Here is a 22,866-nt window from a genome sequence, read left to right on the forward strand (position 1 = left end):
AGCTGACTTGTTTCAAATATGCTCTCTGGGACATGGCTAGAGGCATGGCAGCTCTGGTCTCTGAGAGAGAGGCAGGAGAAAGCAGAGCAATGCTTCTTGGTCTTTTAAAAGCTGCTGGGTCAGAAAGGCATGGATATGAGAAACCAATCCGTTGGTGCAGAAGGCAGAACCCCACCCCTGAAGCGCTGGAGCCCAGGGTTGCCTTAAACGGTTTTCCGTGGATAGGGCTTTGTATTTGCTGCTGGTGACTTTTAATGAAAGCTGATGTGATATGGCAGAGGAAAAAGAATGGTCTGCTTCTAATGCTAGCAGGGCAGAGGAAATTTTTCCCAAATGTGCAAAGGAAAAGATAAAGTATCCTGGCCTTTTTCTTACTAATCATCACCCTTTTAACATGCTGGAACTCAGGCTGATAAGAAAAGGCTGATTTACATTTCAGCCTCCTCTTGGTACCATTTCAAATGCCCCACAGGGGTTCAGCAAATCCACTTTTGTCCTCTTCCCTCTGTCCCAGGGGATCCATTAGCAGGATCGCTGGCTGCTTACACAGAACCAACCCAGGCACATCGAGATAAAAACCAGGGCCACACTTCACTTGACTGAAGGACCCTCAAGGTCACAGCATCTCACTCACCCAGTGTGGCCCAACCGGGAGGTCCTGGCTTAAAGCGGTTCAAGTACAGATGCAACTGTCCACGCCACAGACATGCACTGTGGGGGGAAAGAACACGCATGTGGTGTGTGTGTGACGGGGCTCGGGGAGCGGCGGGGCAGAGACAGACAGACGGCAGTGGAGGCCCAAGCTGGGAAGAGGTGGATAAGAGAGAGGAACCGAGACCAGCGTTGCTCAGAAGTTTGCCACTCAAGGCTGACCACTTCACCTCATCCCTTCCTGCCACCGCATGGCCTTGAAAACCAAAGGGATCAACGACTTCAAGGAAACACATTTAGAAATGCTTACATTATTTTTGGATACTGCCTACAGGGATTCTTTTCCTTTTCTAACCTTTCCCTGAGAGAGCAAGTCCCCGCAGGAGTGATCACAGGCCACGCTGAGACCCCCATGCAGGGTGACATCATACAAAGGGGCAGGCCTTTGCTACATCTGACGTGCTCACTGATCAATATTTATCAAAAGCCAGTGGCCTAGTTCTCTCTGTTCCATTTTTTTTCTGCCTGAACCTCACTAAGGAAGAACAGAGTTGAACAGAGGGAAGAGGGCAGAAGTTCAGAATCAATATCTCGTCTAATCACATCTTAGGCGACGACGTGAATACACTCCACCCCTTTGTGCGAAATCACGAGCCGGCTGGTCTCGATGAGAGCAAATGCAGAGCTCTCAGGCCAGTTCCCAGGTGCTAACTGCACCGTCAGCGGGCAGAGTAGGGCAGCCCAAGGCTCTCCCAGGGACAGAGGGCTCACCCCAGATGGCTCTTTGCAGGCGGGAAGTCAGGAAGAGCGGTCTCCAGGGCAAAGAACTCCACCGCTATTCCCTGGCTTCCAACACAAAGGAAGGCAAAGCAAACCCTCTGTCATAAAGGATACAGATTTCTCATTCTAGCCAAGAAAGTCTAGATGACGAGGTGATCTCGGCACCTGTCTCCTACTCCCTGTGACTCCCCTGCCCTCATGTACACCTCTTAAGATGAAGTTGTATAAATCTTTAAGAGCTTTATTTGTTACATGTTACGTTCAAAACAAACTCTGCAGATACAATCTGAATATGAAACAAGTAAACATGACAAATGTCTGAAACTCGACACTCATAACCACAGAGGTCACCAAAGTCCTGACCAAAGTGACTTAAAAATAACATCTAAAGACCTACTGTGAGCTGAAGTCATAAAACTTAGTTAAATGTAAGTTCGTATCTTCACAGAACCCTCTGTAAAAAGTAGCATCTAACCCAACACTACACAAAGGGTGAAGGAGAGGCGATATATTCTTCGAGAAAAGACTAACCCAGCAGAGTCAGGACCTAGAACAGAATAATATTTCTCTCGAACCAAATCTTTCCATCAGAATTCTGTAACGCCCTGTCTGGAATCAGAAAGAACAGCACACTTACTAATCTCTCTCTGCCAGGCTAGTCAGTATTTCTTAACTACCTCTAAGGTTATTCAACTGGTGGCATAAAGACCTATAAAGCACACTGCCAACATACAAGACCAAGAAAAGTGAGCCCGACAGGGAAGTATCCAGAGGTCACTGGTAGAAAAGGTCACCTGACACAACCCCAAGCAGAAACAATTATTCCCTCCGACACTGGGATAGTTTGTGATCTTTTCTAAAGCACCCCTGATACCCATCACCCTAACTTATCCTGCCAACCACATGAGTTAAAAAGAAAAGAGCCAGAATGAGCAAACATTTTACAAATGAGACAAGTAGGGCTCAGTGACTTACCCCAGGTCACCAATCTAGTAAGTGGCAGTATGTCCTTGGCCTGAGTTCAGAGCTCTCACTCCAATGCTGGATGAACCAATTTAGTTCACACCTCGTCCCAAGTTCTCTGCAATCTGTACTTAGCTGCTTCCCACAACACTGCATAACACAGCCTTAGGGCTTCTCCACGGCTTTCACATTACAGATAACTCCCAAACTCCTGCACTGCTGCTTTCCAGTCCTCGACTTCTGCAAATTACTGTTTCAATCTTGTTTGCCAGTTCCACCCAATGTAAAACCCAGTTCGGGGGGAATATTTGACGTTAGGAGACACTGCATTTCAGTGGCTTCTGTCCATCTTAAATTTAAGGGAATTTAAGGATGTCATTTGCCATTTTTTCCTTTCTTGGTATTTCACTGATGTTTACTAGTTGGTCTTGACCTTCCTTGAAGAGGTATGTAGACAACAATGTCATTCCCTTTCAATAGCTGGTATAAACTGGAGGAAAAAAATGCATGACTTGCCCAAGGTTGTGGTTCGGAATCCTTTCGTTTAAGCTACCACCCTCACGCCCAGAGCCCCATCCACACGAACTCAAGTTTTAATACATTTCATCGGGCTTTTTTCTTTTTGCCACTGTGTGTGTTTTTTAGGCAGGACCACTTAACTCCTTACACATAATTGAAAGAAGTAACGGACACGAGTTTTATGGACATACAAGCAAATGTATATGGGCACATGCACATGGCTTACCAAAAAAAGTATGACTGAGGCAGACTTCATAAGGCATACTTGACACGTCTCTCTACTTTACTGCCATATTGTATGACGGCCACAAAATACACATGCATGAACATGCATTCATATAGAGGAACACAGGCAAACACAGGTGACAAGGCAGGCACCTTCAACTCCCTCATTAGATCTCGTAACCACCTTCCATTCATGACCAGCTTTGTTTAATAAAATAGTAACAGCTAACATTTACTGAGCACCTACTGTGTCCCAGAGACTACTAAGGACTTTATATGCATTAGTGCATTTAATTCTCACATTGAACCTCGAGGGTAGATCTTGGACCCTCCCTTTTACAGACAAGGAGACTGAGTATTTTACCAGAGGTCTTACAGCTAGAAAGTGCTAGAAGGGTCAGGGATTTCAAGTCAGGAGATGCAACTCCAGAGATTGCCTCCCCTGTCTGACTGTTCTTAAGAAGAATCCTTGGCTATGAGTCTTGAGACTGCAGAAGGGAGTAGCTGGGCTAACATGGGACATGGTTAAGTTGTGAAACCAGGAAGTGACAAACCACAAATCAGGAGCGTTTTCTTACAGCTGCTGGCAACTGGGGCCCATATTTTAATGAAATAAAGCTGGTTGGATGGGGAGGAAATGTCGTATATTCACATTCTCTAAAAATGAAATAGCAGAAACTGCAAAGGATGCCATGACCCAGCCTCAGAAACAGCACACACATCTATATTTTAGAGCCTTCCGGGGTCTTACAACATGTGAAAACTTTACTAGGTCAATTCATTCAATGACCACAAAAATATAACAACAAATAGTGCAGTGGTTGAAAAAAACCTTTGGGTAAACTGAAAAGTTTCAACACTCATACAGTCTATTTTTTTTTTTTCATCTCACATCCTCCTTGACAGAACAAGAGTATAACTACCAGGGTTGATATTTCCAAGAAACTCACTAAATTAATCAAATGGAGCCTCACCACATGCCTAGGAAACACAGCAGTGTCCTGATGTCGTTTTACAAAAGAGAAAACATTTATAGAAGCAAAGAGGAACATCAGAAGAAGCCCCTAATCCTCAGGGTTACTTCTGGCATTTTCTCCAGACATGGCCTGGGGTCCACCTGGGTCAGAATGTTGACCTGCAAGGCAGACCTACGGAACTGCACTCTCTGAGGTTGAGGCCAGGGGCCTGCATTTAAACCTGACTCCGCAAGTGACACTGCCCACAAAAATCTAAACCTCAACAACGAATCAGAGCCACTAATTACACGTGAGAACAGGAAAATACCTTGTTGGGAACAAGTGGTCTCCCTTTGGAGGACACTAACCAGTGGTTCTCAATCTTGGTTGCACCCTGAAAGCACCTGCGGAGCTTTCATAAAACTCCCCATAACATCCTAACAGCAGCCCCTAAGGAACAAGGTCTCCATACAAAAATGGCTTCTTCCAGGGCTGGGGCAAAGAAAATACAAAGTGAGACTGGAATATGTGGTTATGACAATATTAACGAAGCACTCTAAGGCTTGAGGGGTCACTTGTAAAGGACACAAGGCTCAGCTTGGTGGGGCTTCCACTGGTCAAATCTGGGACAACAACAGCATGTACTAAAGGATTTATTCATTTCAAAAAAAATTCATGAGCCCATAATGATACATTCACTAGGTAGCTAGGTTGAGAGCTAGCTAGATGAATGGATAAGATTAGATAGGTAAGTATGGGCCAAGAGGGGAAAGCTCTTCTTTACAAAAGAATGTCAACTAATGCATGTAGAAATGATAGAAACACATAATCACCATTTTATAACCATCATGGCAACAATTGTTTCTGGCAAGAATCAATGGTTGCTAAAACCACTGGGTGAAATCCTGTTGGGGATTAGGATATTTAGAGAGTCTCAAAGTATCTCCCCACAGATTATTCATTGATTACAAAAGGAAATGGTCTCCTGAGTATGGAGAAACCTGGCAGACACAGCCTCAAAGTTCATGTCATCAATGATGGGACAAATTAACATCAGGTGCCTCCTTACGTGATGCACTGAGAAGGGCTTAACATCACCTACAGAACGCTCCCGCCCAAAATGTTTAACTGAAATCTGACCGTGAAGAAACATGCCAAATCCAGATCATGCAAATCCAAAATGAGGGACAGTTGACAAAAACTGACCTGGTTTAAAAAAAATCTTTTAAAAATCAATATCGCATAAGATTTTTTAAAGGTTAGGGGACTGTTCTAGATCTTAAAACAGTAAAGAGATTTAACAACTAAATATAATGCAATCCTTAACTGGATTCAGGGTTTCTTTTAAAGGTTATAAAGGACATTATTGGAAGAAATGGGGGAATTTGGATATGGACTAATACTAGATAATAGCATTATATTAATGTTACATTTCCTGAGTGTGTTAATTCTATTGCAAAAAAAAAATTCTATTGCAGTTACATAGGAGAATGTCCTTGTTCTGAAGTATTTAGGGATGAAGTGTCTTGATATCTGTAATGTACTTTCAAGTTGCTTAAGGAAAAAACAAAAGGAATGTGTGTGTGTGTGTACACATACATACAGTCACATATGTATACACATATACATACAGCAAGAGAAAGAGAGAGAGAAAGCAAATGTGGCACGATGTTAACAATGGGTGAATCTAGATGGGTGTTCATTGTACTATTGTTACAACTTTCCTGTACATTTGAAATTTTTCTAAATCAAATATTTAGGGTGAAAAGGAAAAAAAACAGATGCCTGGGCCCCACCCCTAGATTCTCTGAAGTCACCGATCTGGGGTGCAGCCTGGGCATCTGAATTTTAGGAACTCCCCAGGTGATTCTAGCATAGAGCCAGGGTTGAGAGACATCTAGACAGGTCAGTTGTCAAAAAATAAATGGGACTCTTCCAGACCATGCTATACAGGCCCTATATTCGGCTTCTCCCCAAAGGGAAAAAAAATCATACTTATTTGGCCATGTTATCCTAATACATAACCCAGGTGAATGTTGCTGTGCTGGGATTTTTATTTCACAGGCCTTTGGGACAGTTGTACTAAGCAGTCTCTAGCTCTGGAAATGTGTTCCTGGGGCCGGGGGATGGAAAAGATGGTAGTCTCTGCTATCATTAATTAGCAAACACTGCCAGGGGTGCAGCAACTCCCCAAGTTACTGAGCAGCATTCCGGATTCTTGAAGAAGCTGTTTTTTGAGTTGGAAACATCAATTTATGCAAGGGGCCAGGTTTCCTATTTCAGGATGGAAAAACAATACAAAGGGAACTAAATAAAAGTGGAGAATCACCCATTTTACTCAGGATATCCAGTACATTCTGGGTGCAAGGGAAGAGAAAGCTGAATCACTGACTTTGTGGACCCAGCATCATACCCTTTCCCGGAAAAATTCCCATGCATCACCCTGTTTCCAATGTAATGTAACTCAGACGAAGGGGAGGGCACTTCAGAGGCTGATGGCACACCAGGAAAAAAGGAACTCATGGGTCTTTCCTTACAGACCTCTCTTGGCTGTGGCTGGACTGTTGCAGTGGAAATGTACAGTATTTAATTAGCCAGCACTGTTTGGTCCCTGGAGATGCGCCTGCTCGATTCTCCAAGGGATGTGTATCATCAACATCTCCGCAGGGAAGAAAACAGTAAATCCATTTGCCTTCTCCTTCAAAGGCAAAGTTCATCTGAAAAGAGGTTAGAGCTATGCCAGTGCTCATTTGCTCCTAAGTCCCACCAGAACACAGGAGGAAAATGTAGACCCAAGAGGGAACCATTTAGTAGGGCCTCTGAGTCACAGGGGACAGGGAGGGAGGTGGGTGAAGTCAAAAGTCACATAAGGAAAATCAACTGAATCTTGGAGATGAAGGAAATGAACGTTGACTAGGTGTCTGCTATGTGCCAAGAACCGTGCTAGGCACGTCGTGTGCGTCCCCTCAAGTCCTCACACCAGCACTATGAGGTTAGGGGTGCTGGCCCCATCTTGATGGATGGGCCCAGACAGCCTGGATAACTTGTACGAGGCCCATGAGTAAAATAGGTTGTGGTCTGCAGCCCTCTTCTTCCACCAACCCAAGATAATACCAGGAAGACAGAGCAGGAGTGTGCTTCCGGGGGACTCTGGATACCAAGCGAAGGATGAGGACTTAATTTTATGAGATCCTGCCCAGAGGACGTTTCTGGGCAGAGAAGTGGCAGGAAGATGTGAGGAGGGCAGTGATCTAGGGAGAAGTGCCTGATGCGAAGGGGTGTGCAGAACAGCGTGGGGGAGGGAGCCCAGAGGCAGGCAGAGGGCCCAACAGAGGACGATGAAAGAGAAAGTGTGAAAAACATGGTGGGAGGAATCAGATACGCAGGGAAGGAAAGGTAGACACACAGTATCATCATCAGGTGACACTGGGGGCCAATGACCCTTTCTTACTTGTCTTTGACCCCAGTACCTAGCTCAGTGCCTATTAGAGCAGACATGTGATCCATTCTGGATAAATGGATGGATGAATGAACTAATGAGCACCTAGTCCACATTCTGTCTGTGAGTCCCTGATTTTGTGAACACAAATTCCCAAAGGAGCACTGAAGAAGGACCAGAAGGGTGGAAGAAAAGAGTTAAAGCCTCAACTTGATGTTAAGCAGGGTGCCCACTAAAAGCCAATGCCAAAATGGTTAAGATGGTATATTTTATGTTATGTGCATTTCGCCAATTTAAAAAAAAAAAGCCAATGCCACCCTGACCTATTGCAGGGATGGGAAGATGGTGGCCCCTGTAGTCTTGCCACTGTGCTGAAGGTGTCTCGTTCTCCACCAACACGGTAGCCCGAAGCATCGGTGATACTGAACAGTGCCTGAGATACTCCTAACTGCTCTCTTCTTCCAAGTTTATGGTCCACTGTCAATTATACTTAACAGTAGAGCAGGGCTAGATCCCAACAAGAAATGATGTATATTTGATTTTAAATTTAGTCCTCTTTAAGACAGAAAATACTTGTTTCAAGTAGGAAGAGATATATGTGTAAGCATGTTCAGGGAAGCATTTCTTCTAATAGCAAATGCATACACACACAGAGACCCACACAGGAAACATCCTGAATGTCCACTGTGAAGGAATGGCTCCACTAATCATGGTTTATCCAGGCCATGGGAAACTCAGCAGCCAATTAAACCGGGCAAGCAGCTCTATGTGTACTGCTGTGTAAAAGGTGCCCATCGTACATTAAGTTAAAAGACCAAATCACATAATATGTATATGATCCCCACATTGCAAACGCATGCACGCTCGCACACACACACACACACACACACACACACACACACACACACACACCACCTCCCTCCCTCCTTAACTCCCACCAGGGACTCTTTTATTTACCCTATTATCCAGAACCTATCAAGAGTATGCAACAAATGCTTATTAATGAATAAATGGATTCATTCAACATTCAAGTGATATGTTAGGGCCTAATACAATTAAATGAATGAGAGAAGGAAAGTGTGTGTGCACGAACACACTTGTGCAGGCACAGAAGATGGTATGGAAGGGCACACACACACATACACTCTCTGCCGTTGGGGCCCCTTCTCTGGGTTCCTCTAACAACCATTGCTTTTCTCTAGCACCGCCTGCATCCCACTGTATTTGAAATATCTCTGAGTGTCAGTGTATGTTTTTCTCCACGCCTTCAGCTCTGACGCCTCTAACGCTTTCATGCACACCTTTTTCAACAAATGCAACTCATTTACCAACACCCACGTGTGCCTCACGATGGTTCTGAGGATGCTGTCTCATCACGAATGCCCACTCGCCATCAATCTGTGAGCCCAGGTGCCAGATATCTAGAAAGAGAGGGAGGGACGCAAATCCCTGATCTTCCCTCAGTCCTAGAAACTTCAGAGTCTAATGCCTTGTTTAAAGAAGCCACTGAAAGCAGTCTTAAAGTCAGCCAATTAACACACGACCAAAAAAAAAAGAATCAAGTTTCTACTGCAAGCGAAATACAGAAAGGGGCCATCCATTTAACAAGCTGAGTTTCTGCTAAGAGGAGCTACACATGGATATTTTCAATGTTAACGCTGTCACCTGATATTTCCACAGAAGCCACATAATATAATATGGGCGCCAGGGGCATGAAGAACTCCTCCAACCACAATGGCCTCCACCTCAAACTGACTCATAAAACTGGTGTGAATTAGCCGCCTGAAAGGAAACACGAACTCTGATTTTCCAGCTCATGGACACGGGGTTCATAACGATAGCATTAAGGCACATAAAGAGAATCCTGGGCCTCACAACACCGAAAAGACAGATAACCCAGTGGCCCCAGCACTGCGACCGCACCGTGCAGCCCACTTGAGCTCTCAGCCTCAGTTTTTCTCATGTATAAGATTAGAATGATGAGAGCAGACCTACTTTACAGAAGGGCTTGCTGCCACCTGACTCCTGCCCTTTTTTCCAATTGTCTTTACATGAACGAATATGCTAAAAGGCAGCCTTGTTCACTATTTATACCAGTTCAACCAATTTTCTGTTTGCCAACCTTCCCTTCCCAATAGAGTGAGATAAAGGAATCACACTGGAGAACAAACTCAGCGGCATCTCTAAACATCCTCCTGGTTTTCCCCTCTCCTTAGGCTGGTCCCAGGGTTTGGTTTGGTCTTTCAGCACAGTCCTTAATCCAAATGACCAGACCCACAGCAGACCACACTGGGGGACAATTCTCCAAAGCATCCCTGGACCGATTCCCCCAGCGCAGGCCGCCATCTCTCTGGGGGAGGGAGTCTGGAGTTCAGAGGAGAAAATCTGATACATAAAGCACACTGCTTTCCTCTGCTTTAGCAAGGCTGATTTGGGCAAAATGCCCCAAAGAATTCAACATTATTTATAGAGTTTTGTTTGATCTACTTTTAAATGCTCCATGCAGAGTCATTCAAGTGAAATAAGAATACAGAATTTCAAAGGGGAAACTGAAGGAAAATTCTAAATATAAGTGATTTGTTGAGCATAAACAAGATTTCTCCTTTCTATCCAACACGCTCCCTCTAATATCTCTATTTTTAAAGGCCTTCTCAAACTTTGTTGCTGACAAATGGACCTATCAGACCCCTAACTTTTACAGTGAAGCGGGGAGGCAGAGGGAACAAGACGAGGGGAGAGTGAGTGATGGGGAGCGCTCACGTGCACGTGCATATCAAGAACAGTAACAAAGGTCTAGGAAATTCCAGAAACCCTCATCTGGGGTCCACCTCTCTTGCCTAGAGAATTCGCAGGGGAAAATACCCACCATAAACAAATCTGGAGGATCCCAGTTCTCAAAATCAGTACCAAAAAATGGCCCTGGGAGATTTAGAGAATGACAGAAAATTCCATGTATCTTTCTCTTTAGGAAGTAGGGGAAAGATCTTTACTGCAGGTAATCAAAATGTTTGCTAAATTCTGACTCATTTTTAATATAGTTTCCTTTCTCATCCCTATCAGAATAAAGAGGGGGGAAGTGTAAGTTTTATAAATTTTCTTGATGGAAATGGGGGTTTTCATCCCAATTCCTTCTTCTGTTTCTAAAAGCAGAGATTCTTAACTGAGGTTTGTGGATAGATTTCAGGGGGTCTCAACACAGATGGGAAGAAAATTACATCTTTATTGTCACTACCCTCTATCTGAAACCTGGTCTTTCTTTCCACTCTGCATATAGACAACAAGCCACACTGGGATTAGCAGCACCTGTAGATTTTATTTATTCCCTATTACGTGGAGAGATATTTTCAGTTCACATCATGGTCATTGCAGCTACCTTGAAATATCATTTACCCTCATCCCTACTTCAAAATTATGATCGCTTGTAGACTCACTGCTGGATCTTGCTATTTAATGCATGAATAAAGGAATATGTATTGCTTAAGTTTTTGCAATATTTTGATACCTGTATTTCAGTATAACTGTATTCATTTGTAATCCTATGTATTTCATTTTATTCATTTACAAACATTATTCTGAGAAGGGGTCCATAGGCTTCACCAGACTGGCAAACAGGTTCCCAAGCAATTTTTTAAAAAGTTAAGGGCTTCCCTGGTGGCGCAGTGGTTGAGAATCTGCCTGCTAATGCAGGGCACACGGGTTCGAGCCTTGGTCTGGGAGGATCCCACATGCCGCGGAGCAACTAGGCCCATGAGCCACAATTACTGAGCCTGCGCGTCTGGAGCCTGTGCTCCGCAACAAGAGAGGCCGTGATAGTGAGAGGACCGCGCACCGCGATGAAGAGTGGCCCCCGCTTGCCGCAACTAGAGAAAGCCCTCGCACAGAAACGAAGACCCAACACAGCCATAAATAAATAAATAGATAGATAGATAGATAAATAAATATATACATAAATACATAAATTAAAAAAAGTTAAGAACTTCTGATCCCTGCTCTCAAGATGATGGTTTGCAAGGAAACTCAAAGGTGCAAGGGGGAATTATACAGACACACACACACACACACACACACACACACACACACACACACACATATAAAATAAAGCAGTAAACATGACATTTGGACTCTGTCTGCCGTAATGTTTCACAGACTTTGGAGCAGCACATCATGACAGAAGAACCACATTGGGTGGGCTTCCCTGGTGATGCAGTGGTTACAAATCCGCCTGCCAATGCAGGGGACACGGGTTCGAGCCCTGGTCCAGGAAGATCCCACATGCCGCGGAGCAGCTAAGCCCATGTGCCACAACTACTGAGCCTGCGCTCTAGAGCCCATGAGCCACAACTACTGGAGCCCGTGCACCTAGAGCCCGTGCTCCACAACAAGAGAAGCCCCCACAATGAGAAGCCCTCACACCGCAACGAAGAGTAGCCCCCGCTCACCGCAACTAGAGAAAGCTCACGTGCAGCAACGAAGACCCAACGCAACCAAAAATAAAATAAATAATAAAAATAAATACATTTAAAAAAAAAGAAGAACCACATTGGGCAACTTGACAGGTCCTGATCCACGAACAGCCGTGTGGCACAGTGTTCAGGAGGCTGCTGGCCAAGTGCCCTCTTATTACCAGGGTCAGTGGCTGGCGAGAGCCCTGCTCTGTCATCTGGCACCTTGGCTCAGCTGAGCTCAATGCCCATTGCTCCCCTCCACGAAGGCCAGCACAGCTAATTTGCAGGCTGCCACCTGCCACCGCCTCAATGTCCCCCCTCCAACCAAGCCCTGCGTTTCTCTCCTTTTTCAAACCAGTAAAGTTACGGAAAGCATCACAAGGTCCCCCTGCCGCCCCAGGATAGAGAGGTCACTTGGGCTTCCGTGCACCCACAGACCTCCAGATACACCTCTTCCTCCCAGCCCGAGTCAGCCGCGCTGTCTTCTCTGCGCGCATATCCCCAGTGCCCGCTGGGCAGTCAGTGCACGAATGTTCCATGAAGGGAGGGAAGCTTGTGCCAGTGTTTATAACTGCACAGGATTTGCCTGGATGGGCTGCCTGGCTTCCACCGAGGTCCATCTTTGTGGTATCACTGGAGGATGAAGGACCCTAAGGTCAGCAAGTCCAACTGAGACCAGAGGCATCCGACCAGTTCTTAAAAAAAAAAAAAAATTAAAATCCAGAAAAGAGCAATACCACTTTTAGGAAGCTATGCTCCAGATAACTTACATGAAATGTACAAAGATATATGCACAATGCTCAGTGCTACCTTGTTCAGAAGAGTGAAAAACCAGAATCATCCTAAACGTCCTTCAATCAGGGAACTAGTTAGTCAAGTCACGGTGTATCTACAGGTGGACTATTAAACAGTGGCACTGCTCTAAACGAACCGCTATGCCAAGAGTTCCAAGAGTCTCTTCAACCTAACGTCACGAATTGCAATACACTATAAACAGCATGATGCTATCTGTATTTTTTTAAAATACCAATATGCCTGTATCACTATGTGCTTAGATTAGGTCGTACCATGTGAAACTGACACTTCTGTGGTCGAATCTCTGCAATTTCTTATGGTTCATCCCAATAGACATGGGTGGAGATCTTCTGAGGAGATAACCACGAGCCAGGTCTCCTCTGGGGAATATGAATGAGGAAAGGGATTTTAAGTTACTTTTTGACTTTTGTTACCATGACATTCTTTTATTAATTTTTCACACTGAGCATGTATTATTTTTAAAATAAGTCTAACAAAGAAAACTTAGGGTGAATCTAAAACAAAATGTACAACTTAAATTTTAAGAAAAGAGCAGTGAGGTCTATACAACACTATAGCACAAAAGCTGCCTTACAGAGCAGGCGATTTTTTTTTAACATCTTTATTGGAGTATAATTGCTTTACAATGGTGTGTTAGTTTCTGCTTTATAACAAAGTGAATCACCTATACATATACATATATTCCCCTATCTCTTCCCTCTTGCGTCTCCCTCCCACCCTCCCTAACCCACCCCTCTAGGTGGTCACAAAGCACCGAGCTGATCTCCCTGTGCTATGCGGCTGCTTCCCACTAGCTATCTATTTTACATTTGGTAGTGTATATATGTCCATGCCACTCTCTCACTTCATCCCAGCTTACCCTTCCCTCTTCCCCGTGTCAAGTCCATTCTCTACGTCAGAGCAGGCGACTTTGTTGTGATCAGAACAAAACCCGTTACTGTGGGCTTCCTCTAGGGGCTACAAAGAGTTCTGTTGCCAAGGCCCCTCTGGAGGAGTGTCATTCAGAAAAGGATGGGTTTCTAGGCAAATGAGCAGTGCAGATAAAGGCACTCGGCTACCTGTAAGGAAAGGTTTTTTTTTTTTTTAAACTTTTTTTTTTAATTTATGTATGTATGTATTTATTTATTTATTTATGGCTGTGTTGGGTCTTCGTTTCTGTGCGAGGGCTTTCTCTAGTTGTGGCGAGCGGGGGCCACTCTTCATCGCGGTGCGCGGGCCTCTTACTATCGCGGCCTCTCTTATTGCGGAGCACAGGCTCCAGACGCGCAGGCTCAGTAATTGTGGCTCACGGGCCTAGATGCTCCGCGGCATGTGGGATCTTCCCGGACCAGGGCTCGAACCCGTGTGCCCTGCATTGGCAGGCAGATTCTCAACCACTGCGCCACCAGGGAAGCCCTGGAAAGGTTTTTAAAGAGAATTTTTTCCCCCTAAACAAACAGTTTATTGATACACATAGTTATCTCTTTGTTCAAGGCAAATAAAGGTTTTTCTCCTTTATTGAAGCAAGTCCTACTTTCCTTGGAAATGCGGGAGAGTAGCAAAGGTACATTTTTAAAAATGGTATCTCACACTCATACTTTTCATTTTCCACACCGATCTGCACCTTTACTCTCCCCCTGGAGGGAAATGAGTGTCATGAAAAGTGTAAATTTTGAAACTGTAAATCTAGAAGGTGTCAATCTAGAAATTTGGAGGCAAGAAAATGAATGTAGATTCATTCGTGGAATAGAGAAAGGAAGAGCAGAGGGAGAGAAGTAGAGAGAAGTAAGTGCGCATGGATTCCTCCAACAACGCTGATTTTTGCCTGCACCGCTTGCCTCAGCACTTAAATATCTTTTTTTTTAGAATAAATTTAATTATTTACTTATTTTTGGCTGTGTTGGGTCTTCGTTGCTGCGCACGGGCTTTCTCTAGTTGTGGCAAGCAGGGGCTACTCTTCATTGCGGTGCGCAGGCTTCTCCTTGCAGTGGCTTCTCTTGTTGTGGAGCACGGGCTCTAGGCACGTGGGCTTCAGTAGTTGTGGCACGCAGGCTCAGTAGTTGTGGCTAGCGGGCTCCAGAGCGCAGGCTCAGTAGTTGTGGCGCACGGGCTTAGTTGCTGCGTGTCATGTGGGATCTTCCTGGACCAGGGCTTGAACCCGTGTCCCCTGCATTGGCAGGTGGATTCCTAACCACTGCGCCACCAGGGAAGCCCAGCACTTAAATATCTTTACGTCAACAGGCTTCATGATCAAGTTTTCTATATACTATACCTAAGTAAGTCTCCTTTTGCAAGATCAAACTTCCTGGAGGGCAGGAATTGAGTTTTCCTATCCGTCTACAGCAGGGCTTTGCAAACTTGTTCTGTAAAGGTCCAGAGAGGAAATATTTTCGGCTTTGCAGGCCACACAGTCTCTGTGGCAACCAATTAACTCTGTGGCTGTAGCGCAAAAGCAGCCACAGACCGTATGTAAATGAAGGGGCATGGCCATGTGCCGATAAAACTTTATTTCCAAAAATAGGTAGCACCAGATGTGGCCCATGGGCTGGGATTTGCCAACCTCTGGTCTACAGAAAGGAGAGGTCAGGGTCCAAATCAGAGACCAGGGATGATTTTTCTTTTAAGGAAGAGCAAGACACATTGCTAAGTTTGCATCGTCAGCTTAGAAGCAAGCCCCTCTCAGACGCCTTCCCTGACGACCTCTGAGGCAGGGCTAAGTGCCCCCATCACCACCACCATGGGACAGCACGGCACCCAGAGCACAATGCTCTCTTCACCCTGATCCCACTGTCCCCACTGCCCCTGCTGCCCGGGACTCTTGGATTCTCAAATCCTAGACTCCTGTGAGCAGCAGCTGAGACGGCCGCCTTGTAGATTGTGAGAGGTTAGCCCAGAGCCCAGCCCTGAACAAGCCTTTAGTAATAATCTCAAAACCAAAATGAAGCATTGATGGGAAGAACTGAAGGCTGGGATGATGCTGCCAATGAAAATGAAGAAGCAAGCAGGAGTGCGAGTCCGACAGGCAGGAGAATCTGAGGCTCGGCCACGTGGGGACAGCTGGGGACTCCACGGCAGACAACCGAACCCCGGGCTAGGTCCAGCCAGGGATGGGTGCAGGGGCGGGTGGGCAGCCCTAAGCCAGGGTGGCACAGTGAGAGACAGAGATGGGTCTGCCCTGAGCATCTGAAAGAAGAGAGCCCCTGTCCTCCCCCCACTAGGTATAACCAGGGACGCCCACTGCCCTATTTGCTGGCCACAACACAAAGCCAACTCAACGAGAAGCAGGGTGGAGGGAGAAGAAACCTGGGCCCCAAGGAGTCTGCTCTGCCTCTGGACTTCCTGTTGTACAAGACAGACATTTCCTTACAACCTACGCCAGGTGAAACCAGGGTGTCTGTGACTTGCAGCCACGAGACCACTAACCAGAACAGGGTGGCTGAGAGTGGAGGTGAGGGTGAGGGAAGCAAGGAGGGAGGTCCGGCCCAGAGGTGAGGTTTGGGGACTCGTGTGCTTTGTGGCAGTGGCTGAGCCCAGGAATGAGTAGACAGAATCAAAGATGCCAAAGACAGAACCATAAAAATAGCTTACACTTGAGGAGTTGGCAAAATATAACAGAGAAAGAGGTAGAGCAGGGATGAGAGGGGTAAAGACATAGAAGGCAAAACAAGTGTTTTCAGAAAGAGGCAGTAATCTAAAGTGTTGTGGAGTCAGGCAGGGCAGCATGGAGGAGGGAGTCTTAAAGACAGAGTAGATTTCCCCACCTGATGTGACTTGTCTTAGAAAACAAAGTGAAGTGGAGGTAGCAATGTGCCAGTTTGGAGCCCAGGCCTCAAGGGAACTCGGATGTTTCCACTTGCTCTGTTGCACCTCCACTATTGCCATATGAATGTGCTCAAGCTAGCCTGCTGGAGCATGCAAGACACACAGAGCAGGACTGAGGTGCCACAGGCCTGCAGCTGAAGCCGAACCAAATGCTAGCGGCCCTCCAGACACATGAGGAAGCCCGGTCAAAACCATAAAGACTACCCAGCTAGCTCCCAGTTGATCCCAGATTCAGAAGCCATAAACGCTTACTGTTGTTTGCCACTGAGGTTTTATAGTTATTTGTTATGCAGCATTACTGTGGCAAGAGGTAACTGATACAACAATGCCTGGCACAGAATAGGTCCTCAAAAAATGTTTAAAATACACACACTTAGAAGCCCTCCTGCAAGGCCATGAAGATGAGCCAGCTCTGCCTCTCTGCATCCCTTCCTGTCCTCCTGGGCACCCTGGCGGCTGGCACCCAGAGGGATGAAACCAATACCCCTGCCCAAGCCCCGCAGCCTGCCTTCTGCCTGGAGCCTCCTTACATGGGTCCCTGCAGGGCCCTGTTCTTCAGGTACTTCTACAACGCCAGCTCCAGGCTCTGCAAGACCTCTGCTTACGGCAGATGCAGAAGGAAGCAGAACAACTTCCTGGATAAGGAGGACTGCATCAGCACCTGCGGTGGCTGCAACAGGCCCCAGAAGAGCTGGGCAACTGTGCTCCCCTGAGATGCTGAAGTCCTAGGAGGTCCCCCACAGGGCTGGGCTGTGGCTGCCTCTGAAAGATTTGAGTCTCCTCCTCTGCTCCCTTCTCAAACCTACCCTCCTCGGCAGAACCCTGCCTCTTTCCTCACTGCATCCTCACCTGCACCCCCCACGCCACCATCACTGCACTCCTCGGAGGGGGCAGGAATGGAATTTCTGACATCCAGTTCTGAGCGTCAGTGGTGGCACAGGTCTTTTCACTAAAGAAGCCCCTTTCCCCACAGTGATGTTGCATATTATCTGTCAGTGGCTTCGACCTCTGGCCTTATATTTAATAAATTCATTTTCTAATTAAAAAAACACCACACACACACACACACACACACACACACACACACACACACTCAGGAAAGATAAAGGCTGCAAATACACTATCATTCTTCTATCCTGGTAAGTTAAGTGTTTTTCCCCTTGACTGTTTCTCCATATTCATCCAGCCCCAAAGGGTAAAAGAAGTTTCTAGAAAGATTTCTTTTTATAAGTTTCTAGAAACACTAATTTTAAAGGCCAGGAAAAGGTTACTAATTTCCTACCTGTTTAGTATGTTTGTCTTTAGCTAACAAATGCAAGCGGAAAACAAAGCAGAAGGAAAGTTTTCCTATCCCAGAATTCTATCACCCAAGTCATCCTTCACTCCTCAAAAAACACACAATTCAATTGAGGTAGGGTAACATATATGACATGCCAATGGTAATTATTAATTTTTAAAATTTCTTAGCTGATGGTAGGTAGAAGGGTGTTGAGTATTTGCCATATCATTCTTGATTCTTTTTTAAAATTGTGGTAAAACATACATAAAATTTACCACTCTAATCACTTTTAAGGGTACAGTTCACTGGCATTAAGCACATTCACATTATTGTCCAACCATCACCACTAGTCATCTCCAGAGCTTCTTTCATCATCCCAAACTAAAATTCCATATCCATTAAACAAAACTCCCCATCTCCCCACTCCCTCCAGCCACTGGTAACCACCACTCTACTTTCTGTCTCTATGAATTTGACTACTATAGGGACCTCATTCTAGTGGGATCATACAGTATTTGTCTTTTCATGACTGGCTTCTTTCACTTAGCATAATGTTCTCAAGATTCATCCATGTTGTAGCATATATCAGAATTTCTTCCTTTTTAAGGCTGAATAATATTCCATTGCATGGATAGAGCACTTTTGTTTATCCATTCATCCATTCACAGACACTTGGGTTGCTCCCGCCTTTTGCCTATAGTGAATAATGCTGCTACGAACATAGGTGTATAAATACCTGTTCAAGTCCCTTCTTGAGCTGATTTTATATATCTTTATTAAAACCTTATTTTGAAATATGAAACAGGCTAAAGGACCTACATCACTCAGCTAGCAGTCTTCAGGCATCATCTTACCAAGTTGGGGGAATGGAATTGGTACCCACAGTTTGCAATTTAACCCAATTTGCCATGAATGATTTTATCCCACACCTACTGAAATAAAAATGGAGATGATACAAAAAAGCCTTTGGGGGAGGTAGGATTCTGAAACATGCTAATGTGAACGCAAAATGAATACACATCTCACCACCCATTCAACCCCGCACAATCAAGCTGAGTAAAGAACCCGCACTGCCGTACAGTGGGCAAGAACGAGTGGCTTACCAAAGGCAGAAACACTGTTTTAAATTCATTACCCAATAAAACCACCATGGGGCTTTCTCAGCAAAGAACCAAAATCCTCTAAAGCTCTCCAGAAATTTCTGATAGGGCATGTGGGAACCTGATTCATCCAACAAACATTTGTTGGCTATAGGAGCTCGAATGGGTTGTGGAGAATACGTAGAATGGATCCCAGTATTCCTTCCTGGGGACCCTGGATAGCGTTTGCAAAGAGAACAGTGGGATCCTTTAGCTTTTTAACATTCCAAACGGCTTAATAGCCAAAATGAGGGCACACAGGTTAAAATGTTTCACAGGACTATATAAAAACAGTACCATGACCCTAATCTGAAGACCTAGTTATGTGCTAACGCAGATATGGAGATTTGTCATCCAAAGAGTCAAAAATTTTTAGAAAGGGTCCCCAGATTTAAAAAATACTGAAAACTTCTCAATCAACCTTCCAATCTGCAAAGGAAGAAACCGATGCTTCAAAGGTGAAATGACCTTCGCAAGATTGCTAATGGCTGTGAGAGCTGTGAACTATCCGAATGCCTCATAAGTCCTCAAATGAAGGTCTCTGACTCATCCTGGGCAGAAGTATAAGGGAGAAAAAGGTACACAAATGGTTTTCCAGCCTCAATGAACTCACAGTCAAGTTCTAAGCCACCAAAAATGGATAGGATATTTGTCAACTGTTATCAAGTCTTGCTGGTTACCCAGACCCCATCTGCCTCTGGCAATATGCAATCTAAAGGTTGAAAGGGAGGCCATTCGAGTCTGTCTGGTTTGGTTTGGTTTGGTTTCAATACAAAGCTGACACTCTTCAGCTCTAATAAATGATCACTTTCCATTTTCCACTTCAACTTGGGCTTTTGATAGAATGAGTCCATACGTCAATATGAACAGATCGATACAGTTCATAATTTATGAAGATGTAGGCAGAGGGAGAGATTGATCGTGCGGAACCACCCAACTGAGGCTTGCCTTTCTTCCTCTCTTCCTTCTTGCTGCTTAGGTTGGTCATTTTTTAATTTATTAACACCTCCACCTGAGATGATCAGCAAGGAATGAGAAAAGTGAAATAGCATCCTACATAAGCCTTTCTAATAAACCGCAAAAGGGTTTCTGTGGGTCTAACGTGGATTTCAATGATCCGTGTTATTCCAGTCAAGCCTCCACAAATGTAAATAAGAGCTGGTGACACACATTTAATATACGCAGATATATGCACACCCCGGGGCCTAGTTCCAGAATGGGATGGAGCTTAAAGAGTAAGACATCACAGAGGGAGGATGGAGAGGGAGCCAGGGGGACAGGGAAGGAAGAAAGGAAAGAGAGAAGGTGGGAAGGAGGCTTTTAAGCACAACTGTGAATTGCACACAAATTCTGTGCAAGAAGGTCAGGGCTATAGAGCCGAAGCTCAGGAGGCGAGGGTGAAGTATGTTCTGAAGCGTACATATACGCGCAAAACAGAATCAGAACTTCCAGTGCTGGCTCATCTGGGTTTGCTAGTCCCTGTCCACACACTGTCAGACACACCGGCAACTTAGGTACTTCTTTTCTTCCTATATAACTTCAAGTGTCTTACTTTTTATCTTAATGATTTAGACAAAGGTAAATTACAAAGGAAGCTAATTTCTTCAAAAGAAACAAACTACTCCCAATGATATTATCAAAGGGTTGCTTTAAAGCTTTTTAAAAGTTAAACTTAAAACGACTGGTATCATTTTTTTTCCTAAACAACATTTTTTTAAAAAGAGAACTATTCACAATAATTCTTTTTTGTGTGTGTGTGCTTTACTCTGTCAAATACCAGGATCTAGAAAAAAGGGTTGAAAGAAATAAGGGGAAAACTCAATAACAAAACCTTGGGAAATCTGATTTTCCTTTGCAAGCAATGACAATACTGAAGAACCCATCCAAGGGGGAGTGGGGAAGAGGGCTCCCTGCTCCAAAGTTCCAGCATCTTCAGCGAGCCAGCAAGAGGTGGCTACACAGACAGATTTTACTTAAACTGAAATCTGAAAACATGATACTAATCACTGGTAATGCATAATAAATATGGGGTTCCACACAAGCAAAATTAACATATAATCACATAATCCAACCATCTCTTTTGATGAGTATCTTCACTTTCTCTCCCTGGCTCTGTCGATGGTGATGCTGAGCACTCAAATATCAGAGAGGAAGGAGTCCAGAAAGGAGGGAAGAGTGGATGCACTGCTGGACGTAAAATAAACTGAACCCTATAGAGTCGCATTCAGAAAACCTTGGGGAAGGGTGTAAAATCAAACACAGATTAAAACGATGACATAAAATCTAAACCTTCCCATGCCCCAGATATATTTCATCTCATGTTATACTAGGAAACATGAAACATTTAGGACCCTTCACGCAAACACACTTACCCTTATAACTTAATTCTACTTTCAATCTTGTTACTCAAGACCTGGTTCAAATTTCCTCCTCTGGAAATGTATTTTGCTGTCTCACTCTCTACTAATGGCCCATTATCAGGCCTAGAGCTAAATGTAGTCCTTTTTCTCATAATCCACTTTCCAAACCAGATACTGAGTAAGTCTCCTCTCTCCTCAGTACTCAGTAACCAAAGACAATTTCTCTGAATCACAGAATTTCAACAGTTTCTCCCTAAATATATAACTTAATAAGCTTGTTCTCCCTCTGATAGTTTTCCTTTTGGTATTTCATTTTGCAAAAAGGTTGGGGTGTTTGAGAACTACATACAGTTGACCCTTGAACGACGTGTGGGTTAATCTGAGTATAATTTATAGTCGGCCCTCTGTATCCGCGGCTCCTCCACATCCACGGATTTAACCAACCATGGACCATGCGGTGCTGCAGTATTTACTGTTGAAAGATATCTGTATATTATGCGGACTGCACAGTTCAAACCCACATTGTTCAAGGGTCAAGTGTACTTTCATCCAATAATTAAAGCTGGTTCCAAGATGAATACAATGTGGCTTCTTCCTTCAAGGAGTTTACAATCTAGGAAAGAAAATCAAAATCTAAACACACACACACAAGGAAGAAGAAGACTGTAAGTGTACTATAGAATGAAATGCAGTCAACAGTCACAAGTGTCCAAAAATAATCATTAAAGATCAGCCACTCACTAAGGCTTTTCTGACACTATTACTTGTGTTACTGCATATACTTCTGTGAGATGAAGGCAGCAAGAGACCTTCCGTGTCTGCCTCTATTGGTGACTTGGGCAAATCATTTCTCGCCTCTCCCCACCTCAGTTTCTTTGTATTTAAAATGGACTGGTAATGATGCTTCTCTCACCACCCTTCACAGGGTAATTCTAAGAAGTGAATGAGTCATTGAGTCTCTCTCTCTATGTAAACTGTAAAGCTCTATGAAAGCCAAGGAATTTTTAAATCAACTATACTCAAATAAAATTTTAAAAAATAAAATAAAATAAATAAAACTAATGAGAGGAAATCAAATAAATTAATCTTACTGAAAAAAAGAAGTCAAGGAATTTTTGTTTATACAATGTCATTTGTTCTGTCCATCGACAGACGAATGGATAAAGAAGATGTGGTACATATATGTAATGGAATATTACTCAGCCATAAAAAGGAACGAAATTGGGTCATTCGTAGAGATGTGGATGGACCTAGAGACTGTCATACAGAGTGAAGTAAGTCAGAAAGAGAAAAATAAATATCGTATATTAACACATATATGTGGAACCTAGAAAAATGGTACAGATGAACCGGTTTGCAAGGCACAAATAGAGACACAGATGTAGAGAACAAACGTATGGACACCAAGGGGGGGAAAGCGGGGGGGTGGTGGTGGTGGTGGGATAAATTGGGAGATTTGGATTGACATATATATACTAATATGTATAAAATGG

The 22,866-nt window shown here is 44.3% G+C and overlaps 2 protein-coding genes across 7 annotated transcripts in view; one reads left to right on the forward strand and one right to left on the reverse strand.

Moving 5' to 3' along the window:
- SH3KBP1 (SH3 domain containing kinase binding protein 1) overlaps positions 1 to 22,866 on the reverse strand; it is a 337,779-nt gene that overhangs the window by 164,168 nt on the left and 150,745 nt on the right. The window lies entirely within an intron of this gene.
- On the forward strand, positions 16,991 to 17,308 carry LOC132357516 (serum basic protease inhibitor-like). The gene has a single exon (XM_059911031.1). It carries the CDS (start codon positions 16,991 to 16,993, stop codon positions 17,306 to 17,308), a length of 318 nt encoding a protein of 105 aa, XP_059767014.1.

The sequence above is a fragment of the Balaenoptera ricei genome, chromosome X (assembly GCF_028023285.1).
Source record: "Balaenoptera ricei isolate mBalRic1 chromosome X, mBalRic1.hap2, whole genome shotgun sequence".
Taxonomy (NCBI): domain Eukaryota; kingdom Metazoa; phylum Chordata; class Mammalia; order Artiodactyla; family Balaenopteridae; genus Balaenoptera; species Balaenoptera ricei.